Source organism: Adiantum capillus-veneris, chromosome 1 (assembly GCF_014529385.1).
Source record: "Adiantum capillus-veneris isolate H3 chromosome 1, ASM1452938v2, whole genome shotgun sequence".
In the NCBI taxonomy this organism is placed as follows: Eukaryota; Viridiplantae; Streptophyta; class Polypodiopsida; order Polypodiales; family Pteridaceae; genus Adiantum; species Adiantum capillus-veneris.
In genome coordinates, this window is record NC_140931.1 from 13,400,012 (window position 1) to 13,422,898 (window position 22,887).

The window sequence follows — 22,887 nt, forward strand, 5'->3', positions numbered from 1 at the left end:
ACACAAGCCCCATAAGGGTACATGGGATGTCGCAAGACTTTATGCCACATAGGCTCCAACGAGGTGCGAGGTTACATATAGCTCTAGGTGGAACTAACACACAGAGACAGAGGTCATAACCTATACCCAAGAAATCTTCCACTTTTTTTGGCGCACACGTCTAGAGTCTGCAGCTTCTACCCCACCAATGCCCGCAAAGTGCAGAGTTGCACTCCAATGGTCAGAGAACCTTTAAGCTAACAAGAGATGGAAAGCTCCAACTTATTGGATACCCAAGATCATTGAGATCAGATAGAGAACCATGCCGAAAACCATCAAGAACTGGAGGAGCGACTTTGCTTAACTCAAACTCAAGTGTGATCTACATACCTTCATTTTTGTAGGGAAAAGGACAAAGGGCCTTAATACATTAGATTTTGGAAGGCTTTTTATGACTTACAAGATAGCACATTGAGCCCGATGATTGAAGTCAAATCAGACAACGAGCGTTGAAGATCTGAATTGACATTTTCAAAGAATCAACAAGCTTGAATTTCAAAACTTTAGAACCCTCCCCCTCATCACCTCTGCACTCAGGCTGTTTCCCTGTGCCCTCGACTTGCTCTACCTCTCCCATAGTTCCATCCTGCACCACACACAGATCATATAGCTATGCATACAAACTTGTGTGTGCAGGCATATAAATGCACCACATATGCATGTAAAGGACATGCATATATACACACAGAGAAGTACACGCAGATCATATAGCTATGCATACAAACTTGTGTGTGTGCGGGCATATAAAGGATGTGCAAATGTGTGTGTGAAACCACAAACCATGTGCATAAAACATGCGTCTCTATCACCTACTACCCCATAAAGCACAGAACAAAATGTTGAACAAGGAAATAAGACCTTCATCACTTGCATTGCTTTGAACGAAAATTTTTCTCCGATATAAGGTTGTAAATTAATTTCTCAAGCCTCTTTGATCCAGGACCTGGTCTAAGGATAGATGCATCGCCCACCAGAGAGCATGGATCTGTGTCATTTTTGTGGCTTCCAATACACCATCCACCAGGAGTGAAAAATCCAGGCTTTCTACCAAGCAGCTCTGCATCAATTTTATCAAGAACTGGATCATTCTCGGTAAATTTTCTGGCGAAAGGAGCCCCGCTCTTGTTCATGTCTTGAAAATAATCGACTGTTAACAGGCGGGGATGCTGCTTTGGGGGAGTATCCCATTTAAGAAAATGCATGTCATGATTGACAGTAGTATTGCTGAATTCCTTCGTGTTGCAGATTATAGTGTGAAAGTATCCCTCCGGGGAGGACACAAAATTGCTGTAATACATGAGCATAATGCGAGGTAAGTTATCCCAGCCCCAGATGCAGTATTCCATAAACGGTCTCGTCAATATTACCCAGGCGGAACCTGTCCAACAACACCTACTGTTTACGTTTTTGAAGGAGACAATTAAAAATGCATTGCAGGCGTACACAGCTGTGACTGTACCTGTGAAAAGCTTGAAGGCCGTGGGCACAGCCCGTTTCTGGGTAACCCAAAAAATATCAGACTTCTTTGACGAGTAGAGTCCTGGATCAATTATAATAGGCCGCGCTCTCTGATACCTAAATGTGCTCAAGGGTAAATTGCTTGGGAAACTGAAATAAAGTAATAAAAAAATGAAAAGAAGAAGAAGAAGAGGTAAGTCAAGCTTACTCTTTCCAACTAAGGTCGCTTGTGTGGTCCAGAAAGTTGAGGTCCCTAGGCAGATAAGATAGCACATGAAGCAAGTCTGCAAACCCAACAAGATATTCGATGACTAACAATAGATTTGAAAGGAAATAAATGCATCTACCTTCATCCATAAGGTCAGAAAGTCAAAATGTACGAACTAAAATAAGGACTAAAACGCTTGCACAAAACAGAAAACCAACAACTGGCTCCTATGATGTGCTACTACTACACAGGATGCAGAAACGTTCTTGGTGTAGGATGGTCGGCAGGGGACCACACCCTAGAGACACTACATTTTATTATTATGAGTATACCAATATCGAAACCTTACTTGCAGTCGTTACGCAATTAATAAGGAGGGTACTTGAGTCATGTTGTGTCAAATGAGGATACATTCCTGAATCTTTCCCTCCGATCTTGTGAATAGAGCTGTGCATACAGGGGACTCCCATATACCACACCAGCCAACTGATCAACCTTACTTTACTAGGCCTTGATTATCATAGTACATTGAACAGGAAGGAATGGTTCCTTGCATGTCAATGTCAACATCCGTGTTAGCTTTTCAGTCAAATAGAACTTGAGCTTAGTGCCCACATTCTCACACACTGCTCTCCAAAACAAACTAATAAATCAGGGGTCTCTATCTGACATGATAGACTTGGCAGCCCATGCAAGTAAAAGACGTGTAAGACAAACAGCTTTGCCAAATGGTCAATCTTCATTGTCTTCTTCACTGGTACAAAATGAACCTGTTGGTGGGTCTATCCATAATAGTCCAAATACTAAAATGCTGACTCTCAGTCTTACGAAGATCAAAAATGAAGTCCGTTGCTATATGTTAACCCTCACGCACATTCCTATCACCTACGATAGACGCCATATTATTTATTGGGTAGAGTCGGGTATCGGGCTTGTCGGTCCAATAGGAAAAGGGTAAAAGTGATCGCCGATGAGAGGCGCACTCTAACAGGAACATTCAAAAGTTAGTTGGCTAAGTATGGGCCCCAAAGTGTGAATGGGGCAAACTCATATAGAAGTCACCTAAACCTAAAAATCACTCATTCTCTCATTTGTGCAACTGAAGAATGCTCTTGCTCCATCTTCATCTTCTTCTTCTTCATCTCCTTGTGTGTGTGTGTGTGTGTGTGTGTGTGTGTGTGTGTGTGTGCGCGCGTGCGCGCGCGCGTGAGAGAGAGAGAGAGAGAGAGAGAGAGTGTGTGTGTGTGTGTGTGTGTGTGTGTGTGTGTGTGTTCGAGCATTGCGACAACGGTACGGCGGGGGTGAAGCGGTTGAGCGCGGCATAGCGGTGGCTCCTTCTTCTTCGCGGCGAGGAATCCTCCACGAAGGCGAGCGTAGGGCGGTGAGTGACACCCCCTTGCTCTCTTGAGCTTGCTAGATTATTCTAGTTGTGTGCTTGGCGCCATTTGTGGCTCGCACACAGTGTATCGGCAAGTCCCTTGCATTGACACGTGCGACAGACGCGCACATTTTTGGCGCCGTTGCCATGGAATGCCCTGCATTAAGCTCGAGTAGCACTTTATGCTACTTTGTGGTGCATTTTGAAATGTAGGAAAGGTAAAGAAGGAAGGTGTGTGTGTGTTGAGAAGGAGTTTGTTTTGTTGTTCTGTATTTTTTTGTTAATAAGATATTGAAAGGTATTGTGTTTTTTCTGATCATAAGGTGTTTTCTCTATGATAAAGTGTTAGGATTAAGGTAGCAGATCCATAATATTAATTCTGTGTAAAGTAAAGTAAGTAGTTCTGTTAGCTAATGAGTTGTTGTAGTAGTGTTTTAGTGTGTAACAGTAGCTCTATTAATTGCAAGTAAGTAGGTTAGAGGTGTGTGTGCTCGCGCGCACAGCGCAGCCGCGGCGACCTTATCAAAAAAAAAAAAAGAAAGGTATGACCGGAATTAAGAATATCCCCCAAACCCAAGTCCACACTCAGGCTCAGGCTTTAATCCCTCTTTAAAATTACGTATTTTAGCTTTGCGTAGGTAAAAATCGACCTTTTTGAGGACCAACAGAGCTTCGGGTAATCGAACGCTGTGCTGTAAAGTACACCACGACCCCCTGAGCGATACGCTCATTTCGAGCTATCACACGCTCTAATCCAAAAATCGATCATTCAAAAACATTAAAAAAACGAGTGAAAACGGACGCCTAAAAAAGTAAGCGGTTAACCTTCGAGGTTATTCGTTGACGCTTGTAAGGTACCAAAGACACATGCATCTGTGCTCTGGCCGTGTGCTAGAGGCCAAGCAACTAGAGAGCATTTCGACTTACACGAGTTCTCAATATCCACCTACCTTAGGTTCCGGGCACTCGGCGAGGACCCAAGGTAGTACAAACCAAGACCCAAACATAGCGGCTAATGACTCTTCCTCTAACTACGACGTCATGGAGGGTTTCCCAATGCCTAATCCCAATAGCTCAAGGCAAGACATGCATGCCATGGGTCCACGGTCCGGGCCAAGCGTGCTTAGCCGCTTGAAGGAAACCTTTAGTAGAGCCACTCACTCCGAACATGGAGCTAGCGATGTAAATGAGGAGGGTGGAGAAGTAAATTCATCATTCATGACCAACGTAGACCCTATGCTCTTAGAGAGTGTACACGTGAATACTCCATTCACTGCATCCCACGACTCTTCAGAGCTATTTCCCTCCGAGAGCGATATATCATTGCGGCTAGGGAAAAGGAAATTGAGAGCTTACACAAGGCGGAGAAACGAAGAGAGTTAAAAGCCAAAGCTCCTATGTCAATATCCTTGCTAGGAGAGCAATCGAGTGCTCCTGACTTAGCAACCATTAAGAGTCAACCCATAGAGAGCCACATTGCATCTAATTCAAAGGACACCCCTCGCACCTCAAGCCTATATGGAGCGTTCCTAAATGAGAACTGGAAGTACGAACTACAAACGGAAACTCTAACCAACCTATACACAGGTCACACCTATCACGTGAGTTGGTTAGATGTCCTACAATCCACAACGGGTGCTACTAGTGTGGAGGATCAACAACAAAAGTTTGTGAGGTCATCCATAGGATTGTTGAGCGAGAGAGACTGAACAAGAGGATCCACATGCCTTCAACGAGTCTCATGAGATTCTTGGATACAGGGAAGGCTAAACAACCAACCTTATCGCAAATGGAGACTCCCTTGGTAAGTCCGATGGATCCCCCATATAATGTTTGGCCAGGGGTCTCAGTGCAATCTGAGCCCACCAGTGATAGCTTTACTTTTCCAAGTCTAGCTCATCTTTCCCTTGATGATGCCACGGCTACCATGCCTACCCCAATGATGGGCATGCCAAGAAACACACCATGGACCTCATTTGTTAGTAAAGCACCACTACATGGTAGCTCAATGCCTGCAACAGTACCTACAAGTGTGCACCAATCGTATATACCTATAGGTCCTCGTAGTCATGGTAGTCCCTACCCCTCCCATTGTTTCAACTACCTATACTCCACAAGCACAACACCCAAGCTCTTATTTCCATGGGACCATACCGGCTAGCATTAGCATGTCACATCCGACGTCTGCTATGCCTAGGGCCACATATATGAACTTTGGACCGCCACATGGCACAACATCGTACCAAACGTGGAACCCAAGGCTTCCTATGCGTCAAACCCAATGTCAATACCTACTCCACATGTAGTCTCTGGAGCACCTCCACCCACGGTTCCTGCTCACTTTGGTGACTGGCAACATTTGCTCAAGCTATCGGTCGATCTATTGCTGAGAATATGCGTAACACGCCTGATAGAGAACCTAGAAGTAAGGCAGTACAAATAGCCAAGCTCACACAGAAATTTATTGGAGACGGGGATGTGAGAAAGCATATCGAAGTGTTTGAACAAATATACGACTCTCTAGGAGAACACAATGACTTGCATAAGAGTAATGCTTTAAGCCTAACCTTAAGTGGGAAGGCAGGGAATTGGGATAGAACCCTAAGGGTGGAAGAAAGAACGATTTACCCTACTCTTAGGAGACTGTTCTTGAAAGAATATATACGAGAAGGAGTGCTTTGGGGTGTAGCCTCTCAGGTCGAGAAAGCCCAATGAGAAGAAGGAGAGTCAGTAAGAGAATTTATTAGTCGCTTGAAGCATTTGAATTCTCGTTGTAATCCAAATGAGCGCTTCAATAATAATCAATTGCTTAATAGATTCATTAGGAGATTATGACATGAGGATATCTACAATGGCCTAGTCATTAGAGTATCACCACTTGGGAAGCAGTCACCACCAATGCGATCCAATTGGAGGATAACTTAATGATTCAAAGAGAAAGAGTGTCTGTTGAGCCTAAATCTATTAGCTCGCAAGCATCGAGACATCAGCCAATGACCCTAAAGCCTATTGCTAAGGAGCCAAAGATATCTGAGATGACTTTAGCATATCTCACCAAGGCCATTCAAGAGAGTCTTAGAGACAATAGTGCTCCGCAAAACAATCATATGGATCCAAGAAGGGACCAACAATGGTGCTCAGTATGCTATGGACCGCATAGTACCAATGAATGCCCTACTTTTAGAGTAAAATTCAATGGGAACTGCAATGCCTGTGAGAGGTATGGTCATCAAGCTAAGGATTGCATAGTATTTAAGCACGCGATGACCAATCAAGGTGGAATCCGTACGTACGTACCTTACGATTCCGTACGGTACAACCGTACGGTACGGTACAGTACAGTACGTACCGTACGGAACAGTACGGCAAGTTTTTTTTTTTTTTTTTGTGGGGGGGGGGGGGGGGGGGGGGGGGGGCCATCTTCTCCACGGACCACTCGCGCTAGAGCTTTCAGATTGGGATAATAGGGTGAAAGGGAGAGAGCCTTAGGCTTTTTTAATCGACCAAGATTACAAAAGAATCTCTTTTGAAAGGTATGTGAACTTAAATTTGGTGTAATTTTCTTTTTTTACAAATGGTACGTACCTATCACGTACCTGAAGGTTGGTTCAGTACGGAAGTACGTTCCGTACGTACCTAAACCGTACCGTACACTACGTACCTTTCCACCTTGTGACCAATAGACCAACCTTAGCATGGACACACACCTCAAGTGCCTTCATTATTGATTGAACATATACAAGCAATAAGGAGTACTCTCACTTCACTTTTGAGAGGTCGCCCATCCACTCCCCATGTCATCTCTCCTCTTCCCCTTTATGCACCGTGCATGCAAGCATCACGCACTCACAAATTAGTCCCTCTGAAGATTCCTACATCACCATGTGACGACATGTGGTGCTATAGCACCATGGGCAAACACAAGGTGCTACAAGAATCTCCACAAATTGGTTAAATGAGCCCCTTTGAAGCTTCCTATAGCACTAAGTACCGACACGTGGTGCTATAGGCAACTCTACAAAGTGCTTAAATTAGTCCCTTTGAAGCTTCCTATAGCACCACATGATGGCACATGGTGCTACATGGAGCTCATAAAATGCTTAAATTAGACCTTATGAAGCTTCCTATGGCACCACATGCTAACACATGGTGCTACAAGCAACTTTGCAAAAGACTTAAAGCCCCTTTGAAGATTCCTAAAATATCATGTATTGACACATGGTGCTACAAGCATCTCCCTTTGATTATTCCTATAGCACCACGTACCAACACGCGATGGTATAGAAAATTTCACAAAGTGCTTAAATTAAATGCTTTGAAACTTATTTTAGCACCACATGGTGCTACAGGCAGCTCCACAAATCACTTAAATTAGCCTCTTTGAAGCTTCTTTTAGCACCGCGTACTGACAGATTGTGCCATCAGCTTCCAATAGCACCACGTGCCAACACATGGTGCTATAAGAAACTCTACATATGGCTTAAAGTCTCTTTGAATATTCCTATTGCACCACATACCGACATATGATGGTACAGGCAGCTCCAAAAATGCTTAAATTAGCCTCTTTGAAACTTCCTTTAGCACCACGCGTCGACACGTGGTGCTACAGGCAACTCCACAAAGCGCTTAAATTAGCCTCTTTGGAACTTTCTTTAGCACCTCTGGACACATGGTGCTACAGGAAACTCCACAAAGTGCTTAAATTAACCTCTTTGAAACTTTCTTTAGCACCTCGTGTCGACATATGGTGCTACATGCAACTCCACAAAGCACTTAAATTAGCCTCTTTGAAACTTCTTGTAGCACCATGTGTTGACACGTGGTGCTACAAGCAGCTCCATAAAGCGCTTAAACTAGCCTCTTTGAAACTTCCTTTAGCACTATGTTACGTGGTGCTACAAGCAGATCTACAAAGCGCTTAACTTAGCCTCTTTGAAATTTTCTTTAGCATCACGTGCCGACACGTGGTGCTACAAGCAACTTTGCAAATGGCTTAAATTAGTCTCTTTGAAACTTTCTTTAGCACCATGTGTCGACACGTGGTGCTACAGGAAACTCCACAAAGCACTTAAATTAGCCTCTTTGAATTTTCTTGTGACACCACGTGTCGACACGTGGTGCTACAAGCAGCTCCACAAAGCGCTTAAATTAGCCTCTTTGAAACTTTCTTTAGCACCACGTGTCAACATGTGGTGCTACAAGCAACTCCACAAAACGCTTAAATTAGCCTCTTTGAAACTTTCTTTAGCACCACGTGTCGACACGTGGTGCTACAGGCAACTCCACAAAGCGCTTAAATTAGCATTTTTCAAACTTCCTATAGCACCACATGTCGACACGTGGTGCTACAAGCAACTCCACAAAGCGCTTAAATTATCCTCTTTGAAACTTTCTTTAGCACCTCGTGTCGACATGTGGTGCTACATGCAACTCCACAAAACGCTTAAATTAGCTTCTTTGAAACTTCTTGTAGCACCACGTGTTGACACGTGATGCTACAAGCAGCTCAATAAAGCGCTTAAACTAGCCTCTTTGAAACTTCCTTTAGCACTATGTGGTGCTACAAGCAAGTCCACAAAGCACTTAAATTAGCCTCTTTGAAACTTTCTTTAGCACCACGCGCCGACACGTGGTGCTACAAGCAACTTTGCAAATGGCTTAAATTAGTCTCTTTGAAACTTTAGCCTCTTTGAAACTTCCTGTAGAACCACGTGTCCACATGTGGTGCTAGAAGCAGCTCCACAAAGCGCTTAAATTAGTTTCTTTGAAACTTTCTTTAGCACCATGTGTCGACATGTGGTGCTACACGCCGCAACTCCACAAAGCGTTTAAATTAGCCTCTTTGAAACTTTTTTTAGCACCACATGTAGACACATAGTGCTACAGGCAACTCCACAAAACGCTTAAATTAGCCTCTTTGAAACTTTCTTTGGCACCATGTGTCGACATGTGGTGCTACATGCAACTCCACAAAGCGCTTAAATTAGCATCTTTGAAACTTCTTGTAGCACCACGTGTCGACACGTGGTGCTACAAGCATCTCCATAAAGCGCTTAAACTAGCCTCTTTGAAACTTCCTTTAGCACTACGTGTAGCCACATGGTGCTACAAGCAGGTTCACAAAGTGCTTAACTTAGCATCTTTGAAACTTTCTTTAGCACCACGTGCCGATACGTGGTGCTACAAGCAACTTTGCAAATGGCTTAAATTAGCCTCTTTGAAAATTTCTTTAACACTCGACACGTGGTGCTATAGGCAACTCCACAAAGCGCTTAAATTAGCCTCTTTGAAACTTCCTATAGCACCGAGTGTCGACACGTGGTGCTACAAGCAGCTCCACAAAGCGCTTAAACTAGCCGATTTGAAAATTCCTTTAGCACCACATGGTGCTACAAGCAACTCTACAAAGGAGCTTAAATTAGCCTCTTTGAAACTTTCTTTAGCACCATGTGTTGACACATGGTGCTACATGCAAGTCCACAAAGCACTTAAATTAATCTCTTTGAAACTTCCTTTAGCACCACGTGTCGACACGTGGTGCTACAAGTAGCTCCACAAAGCGCTTAAACTAACCTCTTTGAAACTTCCTTTAACACCGCGTGTCAACACATGGTGCTACATACAACTCCACAAAGCGCTTAGATTAGCCTCTTTGAAACTTTATTTAGAACCACCTGTCGACACATGGTGTTACAAGGGTGTGCTCCAGGCAACTCCATAAAGGGCTTAAATTAGCCCTTATGAACATTCATATAGCACTACGTACAAACACGTGGTGCTATAGACAACTCCACAAAGATATTAAATTAGCCTCTTTCAAACGTCACGTGGTGCTATAGGCAGCTCCACAAAGCACTTAAATTAGCCTCTTTGAAACTTCCTTTAGCACCACGTGTCATTACATGGTGCTATAGGCAACTCCACAAAGCACTTAAATTAGCCTCTTTGAAACTTCTTTTAGCACTAGATGTTGACATGTAGTGCTACGAGAAGCTCCACAAAGCTCTTAAATTATCCTCTTTGAAGCTTCCCAAAGCACCAGATGTGGACACGTGATGCTACAAGCAACTCCATAAAGTGCTTAAATTAGCTCCTATGAATCTTCTAATAGCATCATGTATCAACACATGGCGCTACAAGCAACTCCACAAACGACTCCGTGATTTTCAACCCTATAATAAGACAAAGACATTTGTTTATGTTTTAGAGAGAGAGAGAGAGAGAGAGAGAGAAAGAGAGTATGCGCATCATGGTTCCCTACAATGCATACATGAAGGTTGCAGATAGGGAATGTAGAGTCTAGTATTTATCCTTTGCAATGTGCTATCATCATCCATCCTCAACTTAATGTCCTCTAATAGCCAGCACCTCTATCTTGGCTTGACTAGAGTGTAAGAACTAAATAAAAACACATGTATGAATGATTATTAAATTAAGTAGAAGTATCTTGAATAGTTTGGGATTTTCAAAATTGTATATTGATAATTTCTGCTCGGTTTAGTAATTGCTCGAAAAAACTCGCTCAGGATTTGGAATTCCTCTCCTTGTCTCGTTTGCCTATGTCCCCTACCTCTCTTTATAGGTGCCAGAAGGCTGGGTCGAACAGTCCTTGCCAAAACTCCACGATTTGGAATCTGATAAGTCACTTATTAATGAGATGACCTATAAGAGGGGTTTCACATGCAGTCACAAAACTGGGTCCATGCAGTGGAACATGCTCATGCTGGGTACTTGGTGCGGATGCTAATGATCATGGTGTGTGCAATCAAAGTGTATGCAGTAAGTGACTGGACATGCACGGCCCGTGTACAGGTTCACAAGGTTGCCACAACACTTCCTGGGCTACCTACGCCCTAGAAGTAGGAACAGCTTGTCCACGTGCACATCTAACCCAGATGTGCACGTGACATCCCCCCCTTCTCAAAAGTGAGGTACTGGTACCAGGCTATATGGCTCCCATAAAGTCCGCCAACAACTCTTGGGAGTTTGCGAAGAACTCTTCGCTGGCCCACTCTGCTGCATGGGTCACGCAATACTTGAACTTCAAGAAAGTTTGCAATGCTTGCTTCTTTGGGTCACGCCGCAAGCGACACACTAAGTTGTTGCGGCTCCAATGCTCTAACATCGTCTATGATCTCAGGTTCATCTTCTTTAGAAATCCCCGCTCACAAATATCCCTGAAACCACTTCAAACACAAACCGTAAATATATTCGTTCCTTGTTGAGTGACGGAAGAAAGACTATTCTTCCTAAATGACTGTGCATGAAATGCAGATGAACAATGTGACAGAGTGTCAAACCGTTCACCTAACACATGCCAAAAGTGTGATCGAAACTTGACTTTTCGACCTAAAGCTATCAACTATGGCAAACCACGATGGAAATGCCAATGCTTGATAAAAAATTGTGCTCCTGCTTTTCCTGTGGTTGTGTCATGCCAAGGAATGAACATGCAAAACCGACTGACAAAACAGGCAATAGTGAAACATTGTGAACTCCTTTGAATGCAAACTCTTTATCTTTTCTAGAGTGATCTGCATACATCCATGAGTGAATCATAAGCATCGTGCAATATGGAGTTCCTATGAGAAGGTAACACATAAAGACGGTGACGAAAATACAAGAGATCATCACGAATGAGGAATTCGAACAATGTGTACTGACTAATTATGCGAACACAAAATACTTCTTGAATGGGTTCTTTGGACCTTGGTCCTGCGTGACTGATCGTATCTGCAATGAGGTTAGCTTTACTAGAAACGCAATCATCCAAACCACCAGATTGCTCACAAGACTAAAACCATCTATCTTGATGGTCATCCCAAGGTGTACTCGGTACAGACTGGAGCAACTTGAAGGCTTGATGATCCTTCCGAACAATCACATCTCTATCATGCAAAAAATGGGTGTCATGCTTAGGAGAATGAATAACAGAGAGCGATTTCATTCCATGCAATGATTGAGTCTTTTCTAAATTGTAGGACTGTGTACTGAGAGAGACTATGAGACTACGTATTTTATCCTCTTTCGAAACATAAGAGTGAGAGACTAGTAGCAAAGACGGAATGTTCTTGTCACAGTGAAGAACCATGAGAGGTGCTCCTTCAACTGTGAGAGAAAGAGTGTTTTCTTTTTAATCAATGCATAGACTATAACCTTTAAACCACTTGATGCCAAAAATCAAATCACATCCTTTGAGAGGAGAAACCACAAATCTACGACGAAAACCGACATTTTGAACTAGCACTGTGACATCAGGACATTCATGCGTGAAAGAAGAGTGCATGTAGGAGCAAAACCACACATCACAATAGGATCTATGGGAAGAGCTTCTAAACGTGCGCTCTTCACAAGAAAGTCACTAATCACATCATGCATGCTACTCGAATCAAACAAGATCACAAAGCGTTGAGTATTCACATGACCATAACACTGCATGAGAGACTCACCTACATGTGAAAGAAGAGTGCATGTAGCAGCAAAACCAGAGATCACAATAGGATCTATGGGAAGAGCTTCTAAACGTGCGCTCTTCACGAGAAAGTCACTAATCACATCATGCATGCTACTCGAATCAAACAAGATCACAAAGCGTTGAGTATTCACATGACCATAACACTGCATGAGAGACTCACCTACATGATCATTAGAAACCGAAGACACATTAGTGTTCTCATTGAGTGCATTAACAGATGATGTGGATTTTGTGGGTTCTTTAGGTGCTTTCTTAGGACAATCTCATTTAATGTGACCTTTAGTGTCACACTCAAAACATCTTTTGTCTCGTGCATATTTGGCTCGTTCTTCAAGAGTTGACCTACCTCCTAAGATTCCTAGAGCAAATTTTTCATCAAGTGTCAACTTAGGGGTTTCTTGAGTTTTAGTCTTTCCTTTATCATCATTGTGAGCTCTAGGTGTAGAAAAAGATTAAGAAAAAGAATTACCGTCATTCTTACCATTTGTCTTACCGTGCGGTTGATTCTGAGAAGTACTCGACTTGTTCTCTTTCGGCTTACCTTTGTTGTGCTTCATTTCTTGTGCCAGAGAAATTCTGACGACGTCATTGTAACACAAAGGTTGCTTTTTCTCACCTCACATCCATTGGCTTGCCGCCAAGTGCAAGGTCCCCTCTCAATGAGTGGAAAAGAGGAACAAGGGGAGGCTGGACAAGCCCTTCTTTCTTTGGTTACCTGCCACTCTTCAAAAACACAGATCAGGGATCGACACGCCCAAGCGGTCTTGGATTACGTGCGACCACAACAACCAAAAAAAAAAAAAAAGTGATTCTTTATGCTTCTTTCCTTGAGTGATGAAACCGAACACTACCAAAGAGCTCTGATACCAATGTATAGTGCAACGGAGGTGAATGATGGTGTAAGCTCAAGATGAGTGATCAATGAGTGCTCAAGGTTTCTTTTACTTCAGAGGAAGGGAGAGCCTTCCTTGCTTACAGAGAGAATGTGCAATGACCAAAACAAGAGAGTGGAATGCAAATTGTGATTGAGAGTGCAAGAGAGAGAGAGAGAGCGAGAGAGAAGAGACGACACCAGATGGGGTCCCAAACCCCCCCTCCAAGGGCCCCCCCTCTCTATTGCTAGAGAGGTATTTGCTTTAGATTGCAAAAAGGTCTGGTACAATGCTTCTAGATGTTGTGGTACTTGACGACGACAATGTCGACGTCGAGGCTAATGGTTGAACGCTGAAATCTGAAAACGCTAATCATGTTGATGGGATCTACAACTGCGGTTCTACTACAGGGCGGGATCTGCAATTGTCCATGCATGCAATGGCTGAAAACTGCAAAAACGCTGGCTGTCTAGAGGCTGAAAACTCTGAACGCTGGCTGAAATCTGGCTGAATTCTGATCGATGGCTGATCTGCTGCGATAGGGCAAATGTGGCGAGGATTTGCTACCGGAATGGTGAGGTACCACGAGGCTAAGGGCTGATCTGAAAACGCTGGTTTAATGGGCTGAAAATGCAGGTCTTGCTGATGCAAAACGCTAGCCTTGCTTCTGAAGAAAAACGCTAGGAAGCTTGAGGTGCTGCCGATTGTTGTACCTCCTTGTGTCCCTGCCTCTTCTACCTATTGCTAGCGCCCCTTGCCTCCCTTTATAGGTGCCAGAAGGCTGGGTCAGCAGTCCTTGCCAAAATGCCACGATTTGGAATCTGACAAGTCACCTATTAATAAGATGACCTATAAGAGGTGTTTCACATGCAGTCACAAAACTAGGTCCATGCGGAGGAACATGCTCATGCTAGGTACTAGGTGTTGATGCTAATGATCATGGTGTGTGCAATCAGATATGCACCTACTCTTAAGTGTCTGGACATGCACAGCCCGCGTACACGCTCACAAGGTTGCCACAACACTTCCTAGGCTACCTAAACCCTAGAAGTAGGAACAGCTTGTCCACGTGCACATAGGGTTAGATGTGCACGTGACAAGAAGTATCTCTCAACACTCTTAAGAATGACCTCTAGCCTCTATGCCCAACAAAAGGAGGATTGTGGCACTCCATCAACACCTTTGCCTCAGACCACGAGTCACACACATGGTCTTTCCAATCAAAAACCCTTGTTTGAATAAACACCCTAAAACTGCCTCCCATTTTGTACCCAGTTAAAGATCTCACCAAAATCAAGGTTTGTAGCATATTGCTTTAGTCCCAACCTAAACTTGACTTTTCGACCTAGAACTATCAATTGTGGCAAACCACAAAGGGAATACCAATGCTTGATGGACAAACGTGCTAGTGCTTTTGCTTTGACCGGGTCTTGCCAAGGAATGAGCATGAAAAAATGATTTGACATAACTGACAATCGTGAAACATTGTGTTTTCCTTGAATGCTAACTTTCTATCTTTTCTAGAGTGTTGTTCATGCTTCCGTGCTCATCCATAAGGAAATCATGTGTATCATGCAATATGGCTTCCCTATGAAAAGGTAACACACAAAGACGGTGACAAAAAATACAAGAGATCGTCACGAATGAGAGACTCGGACAATGCATACTGACTAGTCATGCAAACAAAAGATACTTCCTGAATGGATACTATAGACCTTGACGCCAGAGCCAAGATCGGTCCTGCGTGATTGATCATATCTGCAAGGGGTTAGATTCACTAGGAACACAATCAATCAAACCACCACATTGCTCACAAGATTGAAACCATCTAGCTTGACGGTCACTCCAAGATGTACTCGGTACAAACTGGAGCAACTTGAAGGCTTGATGATCCTTATGAGCAATTGAATCGCTATCATGAACAAAATGCGTGTCGTGCTTAGGAGAAGGAACGACAAGGAGAGGTTCCTTTTCATAAAAAGAATGACTCTTTTCTGGACTTTGGGACAGTGTACTGAGAGAGACTATGAGACTGCAAATTTATTCTCTTTCAAAACATGAGAGAGAGAGATTAATGACAGACAGAATATTCTTGTCATAGCAAAGAACCACCGGAGCGGCACCTTCGACTCTGAGAGAGAGAGAGAGAGAGAGAGAGAGAGAGAGACTTTTCCTTCCAACTAGCTTCTGGATTATAATCTTTAAACCACTTGATGCCAAAAATCAAATCACGTCCTTTGAGAGAAGAAACCACAAACTTGCAACGAAAACCGACATTTTGAACTAAGACCGTCACATTAGGACATTCATGCGTGAAGGATGAGTGCATGCTAGGTGTAGAAGAAGATTAAGAAAAGAGAGAATTATTGTTGTTCTTACCATTCTGTTAGTCATAGGGATACTTGACTTGTTCTTCTTCGGCTTACCTTTGTTGTGCTTCATTTCTTGTGCTAGAGCAATCCTGACGTCGTCATTGTAGTCCGTAGGGTTGAAGCTTGCACATCGAATTTGATGTACTCATCCAACCCAAAAAGGAAAGCCTCCTTGCGTTCTGCATCCGATTTACGCAACTGAACGCCAATCTGCAAAATACGGTTAGAAAAAGACATAACATAAGTGCCATTTTGCTTAAGGCTGCGCCAATCTTCTTTTAACCGATCAATGTACTGCCGTGGCATAAAACGAGCCTTGAGCTTATCTTGGAAGTCGACCCAATTGAAAGAGTGGTACGCCATCCGCAGCATGCTCAAAATGTGCCTCCTGCCAAGCTTGATACCAATTAATGGCATCACCCGCTAGATACATGGCAGCAGTCAAAACTTTATTGTTGTTGGTTTTCTTGTTAGTGGCAAAGTACGCAGTAAATTGATGCAACCAAGAATGAATCAAAGAAGCATCCATCTACCATCATACTTATTGAACGTCAACTTCTCAATGACGGGATTGTTGGAGGAGTCGTCTCTACCTGTGCTACGTGATGACTTGCCGGCCTCCTTGAGTGGCTTGCTCTTCGGGGCGAGTACCTATAGGACCAACTCTTTCATTTCTTAATCCCGTTGCGCCTCTTGCTCTAACTCCATAGCCGCTTGCTTTTCTTCGGTTGCTATGTGTTGAGCTTCGCGTGCTTGCTCACGCTCGAGCTCCATAGCTGTCCTCTTTTCTTCAAACGCTATGCGTTGAGCTTCGCGTGCTTGCTCACACTCGGGCTCCATAGCTGCCCTCCGTTCTTTACTTTCTCTATCCATGACGGCACGTTGAGCCTCTTGTTGTAGCATCATCTCCATCATAGACTTTACCAAAGTCTCCATATGGTTTGGTGCAATCTGTGGCATAGATGGGGATGGGGGAGGATCGAGAAGCTGTCATCCTGGAGAAGAGACTTCTTCTTTTCCAATTCCACTCTCATCACCTTCACGCAAAGTATCCATTCCGCTTCTGGTAATGACCATGCACTGAATACTTGGGTACTTGGGATACTTGGGTTCTTGGGGTACTTTGGCACTTGCGGTACTTGGCATTGCTTGCAATTTGCGTTTAAGAAGGCTTTTCTCTTACCCAAGCTCAACTCCTTCCTACGGGTGCACCCCTTGGCGGTCTTGTGCTCACACCAAGGTTGCTTTTTCCCACCTCACGTCGATTGGCCTACCACTAAGTGCAAGGTCTGCTCTCAATGAGTGAAAAAGAGGAACGAGGAGACTGGACAAGCCCTCCTTTTCTCGATTACCTGCCACTCTTCAAAACACAGATTGGGGATCCGCACGGCCAAGTGGTCTTGGGTTACATGCGATCACAACAAGCGAAAAAAAAAAATGTGGTTCTTTATGGTTCTTTCCTTGAGTGATCATACCAAACACTACCAAAGAGCTCTGATACCAATGTAATGTGCAGCGGAAGTGAATGATGGTGTATGCTGAGTGCTCAGCATGAGTGCTCAGTTCGTGTCCGAGGTTCCTTTTAATGAAGGGGAGAGAGAGCCCCCCTTTACTTTATGAGAAATTGTGCAATGGATCAAAACAAGAGAGGATGAAAACTGTGAGAGAAAGTGTTGTGTGTGTGAGAGAGAGAGAGAGAGAGAGAGAGAGAGGATCGACACCAGATGGGGTCCCAAACCCCCCTCCAAGGGCCCCCCTCTCTATTGCTAGAGAGATATTTTCTTTAGATTGCACTAAGTCTGGTACAATGGTTCTAGATGCTGAGATGCTTGGCGATGCTTGATGACGATGACGACGACGAAGGTGATACGATGATGATACTTGGGAGAGATGAGGTACTGCGAGGTTGTGGCTAAATGCTGAAAACGCTAGGGATACTTGCTGGAATCTGCGAATGCACGAGGAGGCTATGGGCTGATCCGCTATCGTCATTGACGGCGATGGGCTGAAACTGAAAAACGCTGATGGTCTAAGGGCTGAAAATTGAACAACGCTGATGGTCTGAGGGCTGAAAACTGAAAACGTTAAGGATCTACTGCGATGGGAAACTGATGGCGATGATGAAGGGCTGATCGCTCGTCAAAAATGTTGATGGCTGCTGGCGTTTTTGGTAGGCTAGAAACGGTGATGCAAGGGCTGAAGAAAACGCTGGTGTTGCTAGAAACGGCAGGTGCTGGTCTTGCTGGTACTTGAGAGGCCCTTCAACTGCTCCTCTGCTCTCTTCTGGTGCCCCTAGGACTGCATATATATGATGGAAAAGCTGGGTCAAGCAGCCCTAAATTAGCCCCCATGATTTCTATTTAAATTGCCAAAGTCACTTATAATTTAAGTGACCCATAAGAGGTGGTTCACGCGCGGTCAAGCGGAGGTTCACATGCGGCAAATGGCAAATGATTGGTGCTGGCTACTAATGCTAGGTACTAATGGCTTGTGCAATCAAAGGGTATGCAATTACTTAAGTGCCTGGACATGCACGTCCTGCATACAGGCTCACAAGGGTGGTTGGACACTCCCTAGGCTGACCTAAACCTAGAAGTAGGAGTTACAGCTTGTCCACATGCACAGGGTTAGATGTGCACCTGACGGGGATGTCACAAACTGCTGACGTATCAAGCCACTGAAGAGCTTAACCCTAGCCAGCCTATAAAACCTGGTCGAGGGGCCTAAACCCTAGCAAAAGCAAAAGAAGATGAAGTTCTCACCAACTTGAAGATTCTTGCCAAGCGGCCTAATAATACAAGGGGTTAGGATTTAATAATCCTAACCCAACCTCAACTTATGGGACCCCGTTCGATGGGGCCTAAAAATAAAGCAACCACACATACACACAAATAAACTTGCTTAAAAATATAATCGTGTGGCAGGCTGTATGAACCGCCAAAAATCGCGCTGACATGCTGTTGACGTGGCAGCTCTACCGACTCCCGCGTTTTGCGCTAATGCGTGGCATTTGTACGGATTTTCCACAAATTGCGCTGGTGGCTTTCAGTTTTTGGGGACTAATGCTTTTGGATAAGCTCCTTTTCATGTAAACTGCTTTTGATGGCCAAGGGCTCACTCTCTTGCATGCTTCCGCGTGGAGATGCATAGCAGTGTTGTCGGCATTGTACTGAGTTTTTCTTTTTTTTTCCGGAGAAAAAGGTCCTTCCATTAGTTAAGAAAAACTGCCCATAGGGCTACCAGCGGTTGTACTAAGTTGAAGCAAACTTCAAAGTAAAGAAATACTAAAAGCGGCGCCACAATTTGGGGTCAGTGCTCTCTTGGGATGAAACTCCACCACTCCGTGTCTCGTGTGCAGTGTATCTCTTTCAGTTTAGTTGTTTTGAAGCGTCTAAAGTCTGTTCTGCCTGTTCTTTTCCGTTGGCACGTGGTGCCTTCCCGTCACATGGTCGGCCAGAAATCAGCTTGCCCCCAAGAACTCATAAATAGGGAAAAGGTGGGAAAAGCACACAAGAAGCCCATAGGGATCTAAAGAAAATACTTGCAAGGCTTCGAAAATAACTCTTAACCTATAGGAGCCTAAAGGCCATGGACTGCCTGCCTAAGGGCATACCTTGTACGTTAATAAGTGCCCAGAGGGACACTTCTCCATAGAGCATTTCGACGCATAGTCTCGGAGAGAGTTGGACCCTCGAGAGTTGTACTTTGCAAAGCGTAATAATAAAGAAATACCGAAAGGGACGTCAGTTTTTAGGGCCAATGCGTCTTTGCCGGAACTCCACCGTGCCCTGTCAACTAATTTCTCTCTCCACTCTTTCTCAGTTGTTTTGAATTACTAAAAGTGTTGTCAAGTGTATAGATTGCAGTTATCTTTGTGTTTCCATCCAATTCCTCGTCGGAAGTGATTATAGTGGTATCACGGCACAGCTTGCCCTTTGCAAATCGAAGCATGATCTTGTCAACATGGAAAGAGCACCGAGAGATCACACTGTGGAAGGAGGAAATCCGAGCATCCACTCACAAGCACCCGGAGACACATTCTCAGTACGTGATTCGATAGTTAGTATATCTAGTTGAACAACAAAAACAGAGACCGACGGATGAAAGAATTGACTTGGAAGCTTTGCACAGCTATTTGGGCATCGTGAATCCTCCTGCTAACCCTCCCGACCTTCTTAGATTTACTCTTCTCTTCCTCTTGACCCTTCTCAAAATCATCCGGTTACCTCATCATGACAGAGCACTGGAGATGTCTCACTTTCTGGGAGGCATTTTCACGCAGATGGCTTCAAGAAAACGACCGCATGTAGTTTCTGCAACACCGTTAACCTTGCCTTTTGCAATCAAGTTCTTACAACAATTTGACATCCTGTTCAGTAACGGAAATTTTACAGAAGAATCCAAGTTGCTGTGAGTTACCTCCTTTCTAAAAGATTGTGCCTTTGACATGGTGGGCTGCCCTAACCAAGAAACCTGACAGTCCAAAAACCTGACTTTAAACTCTCTTTCTACCCAAGCTTCCTTGATGAGACGGGTGAAGTAGACATAATTGCAGCCTAGTCTGGCCTCTGGATATACCTCCAGACACTCTTCCAACTTACAACCAAAAATTTTGGGACGCTTATCTACCAATTTCCACTTTTTGAGACATCACTTTTGCATAACAGATTGAGAAATACATTGTGGGCCTACCTTTTCCATTGCGAGATTACTGTATAGGAAAAGTGGTCCCAAATTTGCGTCAACTTATGTCACATGCAAGAGTATGAAGAAAGAACGAGTATTTACCAACATTACTGCTCCTTCGCCAATAAGAAACCAAAGTTCACGATCCTCCGCCCAAGATACTTGACACCCGTGAAATAACGTCTCCAATACTTCTACGTGACGCCTGACTTCCGAAGAGATGGCATAGTACCGATAAGAAGGAAAGTGTTAGAAATGTGGCCTTCACAGATTGTTCGACAAGCTTGAATACCAAAAGATCACTTCCATATGAAAACACAGAAAACAAAAAGCCCCGACCCTCGGTTGAATTGATTTCTTCCTACCATCAACCATCCAATGAACCATATGGGAAAAGTTAAAGATCAAGAAGCCTTCATCCTCTTTGATTCAGGTTCCATGCAAAATTCTATCTCCCCAAAATTAACTGCAAGATTAGGATTGAGGAAGGGGACGCACATTGAAGCACAAATGGCTAATGGGGCTTACACATCATCAACACCATTGGATGGATCACTTCAACTTCAAGTTTAGGTATTCCAGATCCAGTTGACTTCTACATTATGGATTCGGGAGAATGTGATGTTCTATTGAGCATGCTTTGGTTCTACAAATATCATGTCCAATTTAACGCAAGAGAACGAACGATCCAATTGAAGCACAAGAACAAAGAGTTATTGTTGGACTTCAGTACTCCAGCTACTCCCGGAGCGACGAGCTAGCAATCAAGAGTTGAAGGAAAGAACAATGAATTTTATAATTTGTATAAAATTATGATGAAGAATGACTATAATTATAATTAAGATTAAGAAACAATGACCTTTTATGGGCATCGGCTAAGACTATGATCTTGGGTGTGTGATCGACATCCAAGCAAGACTCAATGACCTTTTATAGGCATTGGCTAAGATAATTGACCATATGCCGGATTTTCGGACACACTCAACGTGTCTACAACTAGCTTCTCTCTTTATGTGCACGGGCATCATGACACAAGAATGCATGACTCAATGACCAATTATAAAATTTTGAGCTACATGAATGTTACAAGAGTGGACATTTTCTTATATCCTGTAATCAAGGACGATAGCTTTGATTTTAGAAGGTTGTATGTGTCATGTGACAGGTTTTAGAGTTCAAGTTTCTGCGACGAGGTCATAGACGCATCGGATGAATGTGTTCGCTTGGCCCGCCCCATACTCACTTTCCTTAGAAAGGTGGTCCACAGAAGACTTACCAACTTATAAAGATTCCGCTAAGGGGCACACACAAAAGATTGCGTAAAAGGACCGATGACATGGCACTGTAATACGGACGCTCGGGATTTGCGATGACTGCCACGTGGCATTGTTGCACGGATTTCCACATTTTGCGTTGGCAGCCTTGGACAGATTTTGCCTGAGCTTTTAGGTGCAGATGCTTTTTGGATTCAAGTGCTTTTAGGACAAAAGCGTTTGGGGCTCTACTTTTGGGCATCCCTTGTATGTTTATAAGGGCCGAGAGAACCACTCATCCGTAGAGCATCTAGACGTAGAGTCTTGCAGACTCCAGAGAGTTGGGCCCTCAGGAGTTGTAATTTGCAAAGCGTAATAATAAAGAAATATAGAAGGGGCGCCAATTTTTGGGGCAATGCGTCTTCGCTCGGAACTCCGTCGTGCCGTGTCAACTAATTTCTCTCTTTCTCGAATGTTTTAAAGCACTAAAAGTGTTGCCAATTACAGTTATCTCTGTGCTTCCATCCAATCCCTCGTCGGCAATCATAGTCACAGGGGACGCCCATTTTTGGGCTTCCTCTCCCCACTTTTCCGTCCCCACTTGCCGTCTCGCCCTCTTTTTTACACTAATAATCCATTTGAGCCCCGTCCCCACTCCTCGAGACGCGTCCCTTGTGACTATGCCGGCAATGATTACAGTTGTGCCTCCAAAATCATCTTCATCCACTTAACAGGATCCGCTGGTTATGCAAAACCTGATGAATAGTCAAACTCCTCTGCAAACTGAGGAGACTTAATCTCCTACTCACCCTCAATAGTGCCTCTTACCATCCGCTGGTTATGCAAAACCTGATGAATAGTCAAACACCTCTGCAAACTGAGGAGACTTACTCTCCTGCTCACCCTCAATAGTGCCTGGTGTAAGAGGCACATGTGACTGAATCTACATCACCTGCACACCTAACCCCATGTGCATGTGGACAAGCTAACTCCTAATCCTAGGGTTTAGGACGGCCTAGGAAGTGTTTTGGCGCCCTTGTCAGCCTATACGCAAGACGTGCATGTCCAGGCACTTAGATTAGTTGCATACCCTTTGATTGACCATGAGTACAGCCAGTGCTAGGTGTAGGCACTGGGGAGTGTTCC

At 44.0% G+C, this 22,887-nt stretch overlaps 1 protein-coding gene across 2 annotated transcripts in view; it reads right to left on the reverse strand.

Moving 5' to 3' along the window:
- Positions 1-326: 326 nt before the first annotated feature.
- The window catches only part of LOC147464345 (beta-glucuronosyltransferase GlcAT14B-like), a 31,693-nt gene continuing 9,132 nt past the window's right edge, over positions 327-22,887 (reverse strand). Inside the window, exons 2-5 of one of the 2 annotated variants that reach the window (XM_086514306.1) lie at positions 1,706-1,781; positions 1,499-1,614; positions 898-1,417; positions 327-625 (exon numbers count right to left, since the gene is read on the reverse strand). In XM_086514306.1, coding sequence (XP_086370432.1) covers positions 903-1,417; positions 1,499-1,614; positions 1,706-1,781 — 707 coding nt within the window. In that variant the 3' untranslated portion in view covers positions 327-625; positions 898-902. Of the gene's footprint in view, positions 626-878; positions 1,418-1,498; positions 1,615-1,705; positions 1,782-22,887 lie in introns of those variants that run through there. The other variant, XM_086514298.1, reaches the window with a different exon arrangement.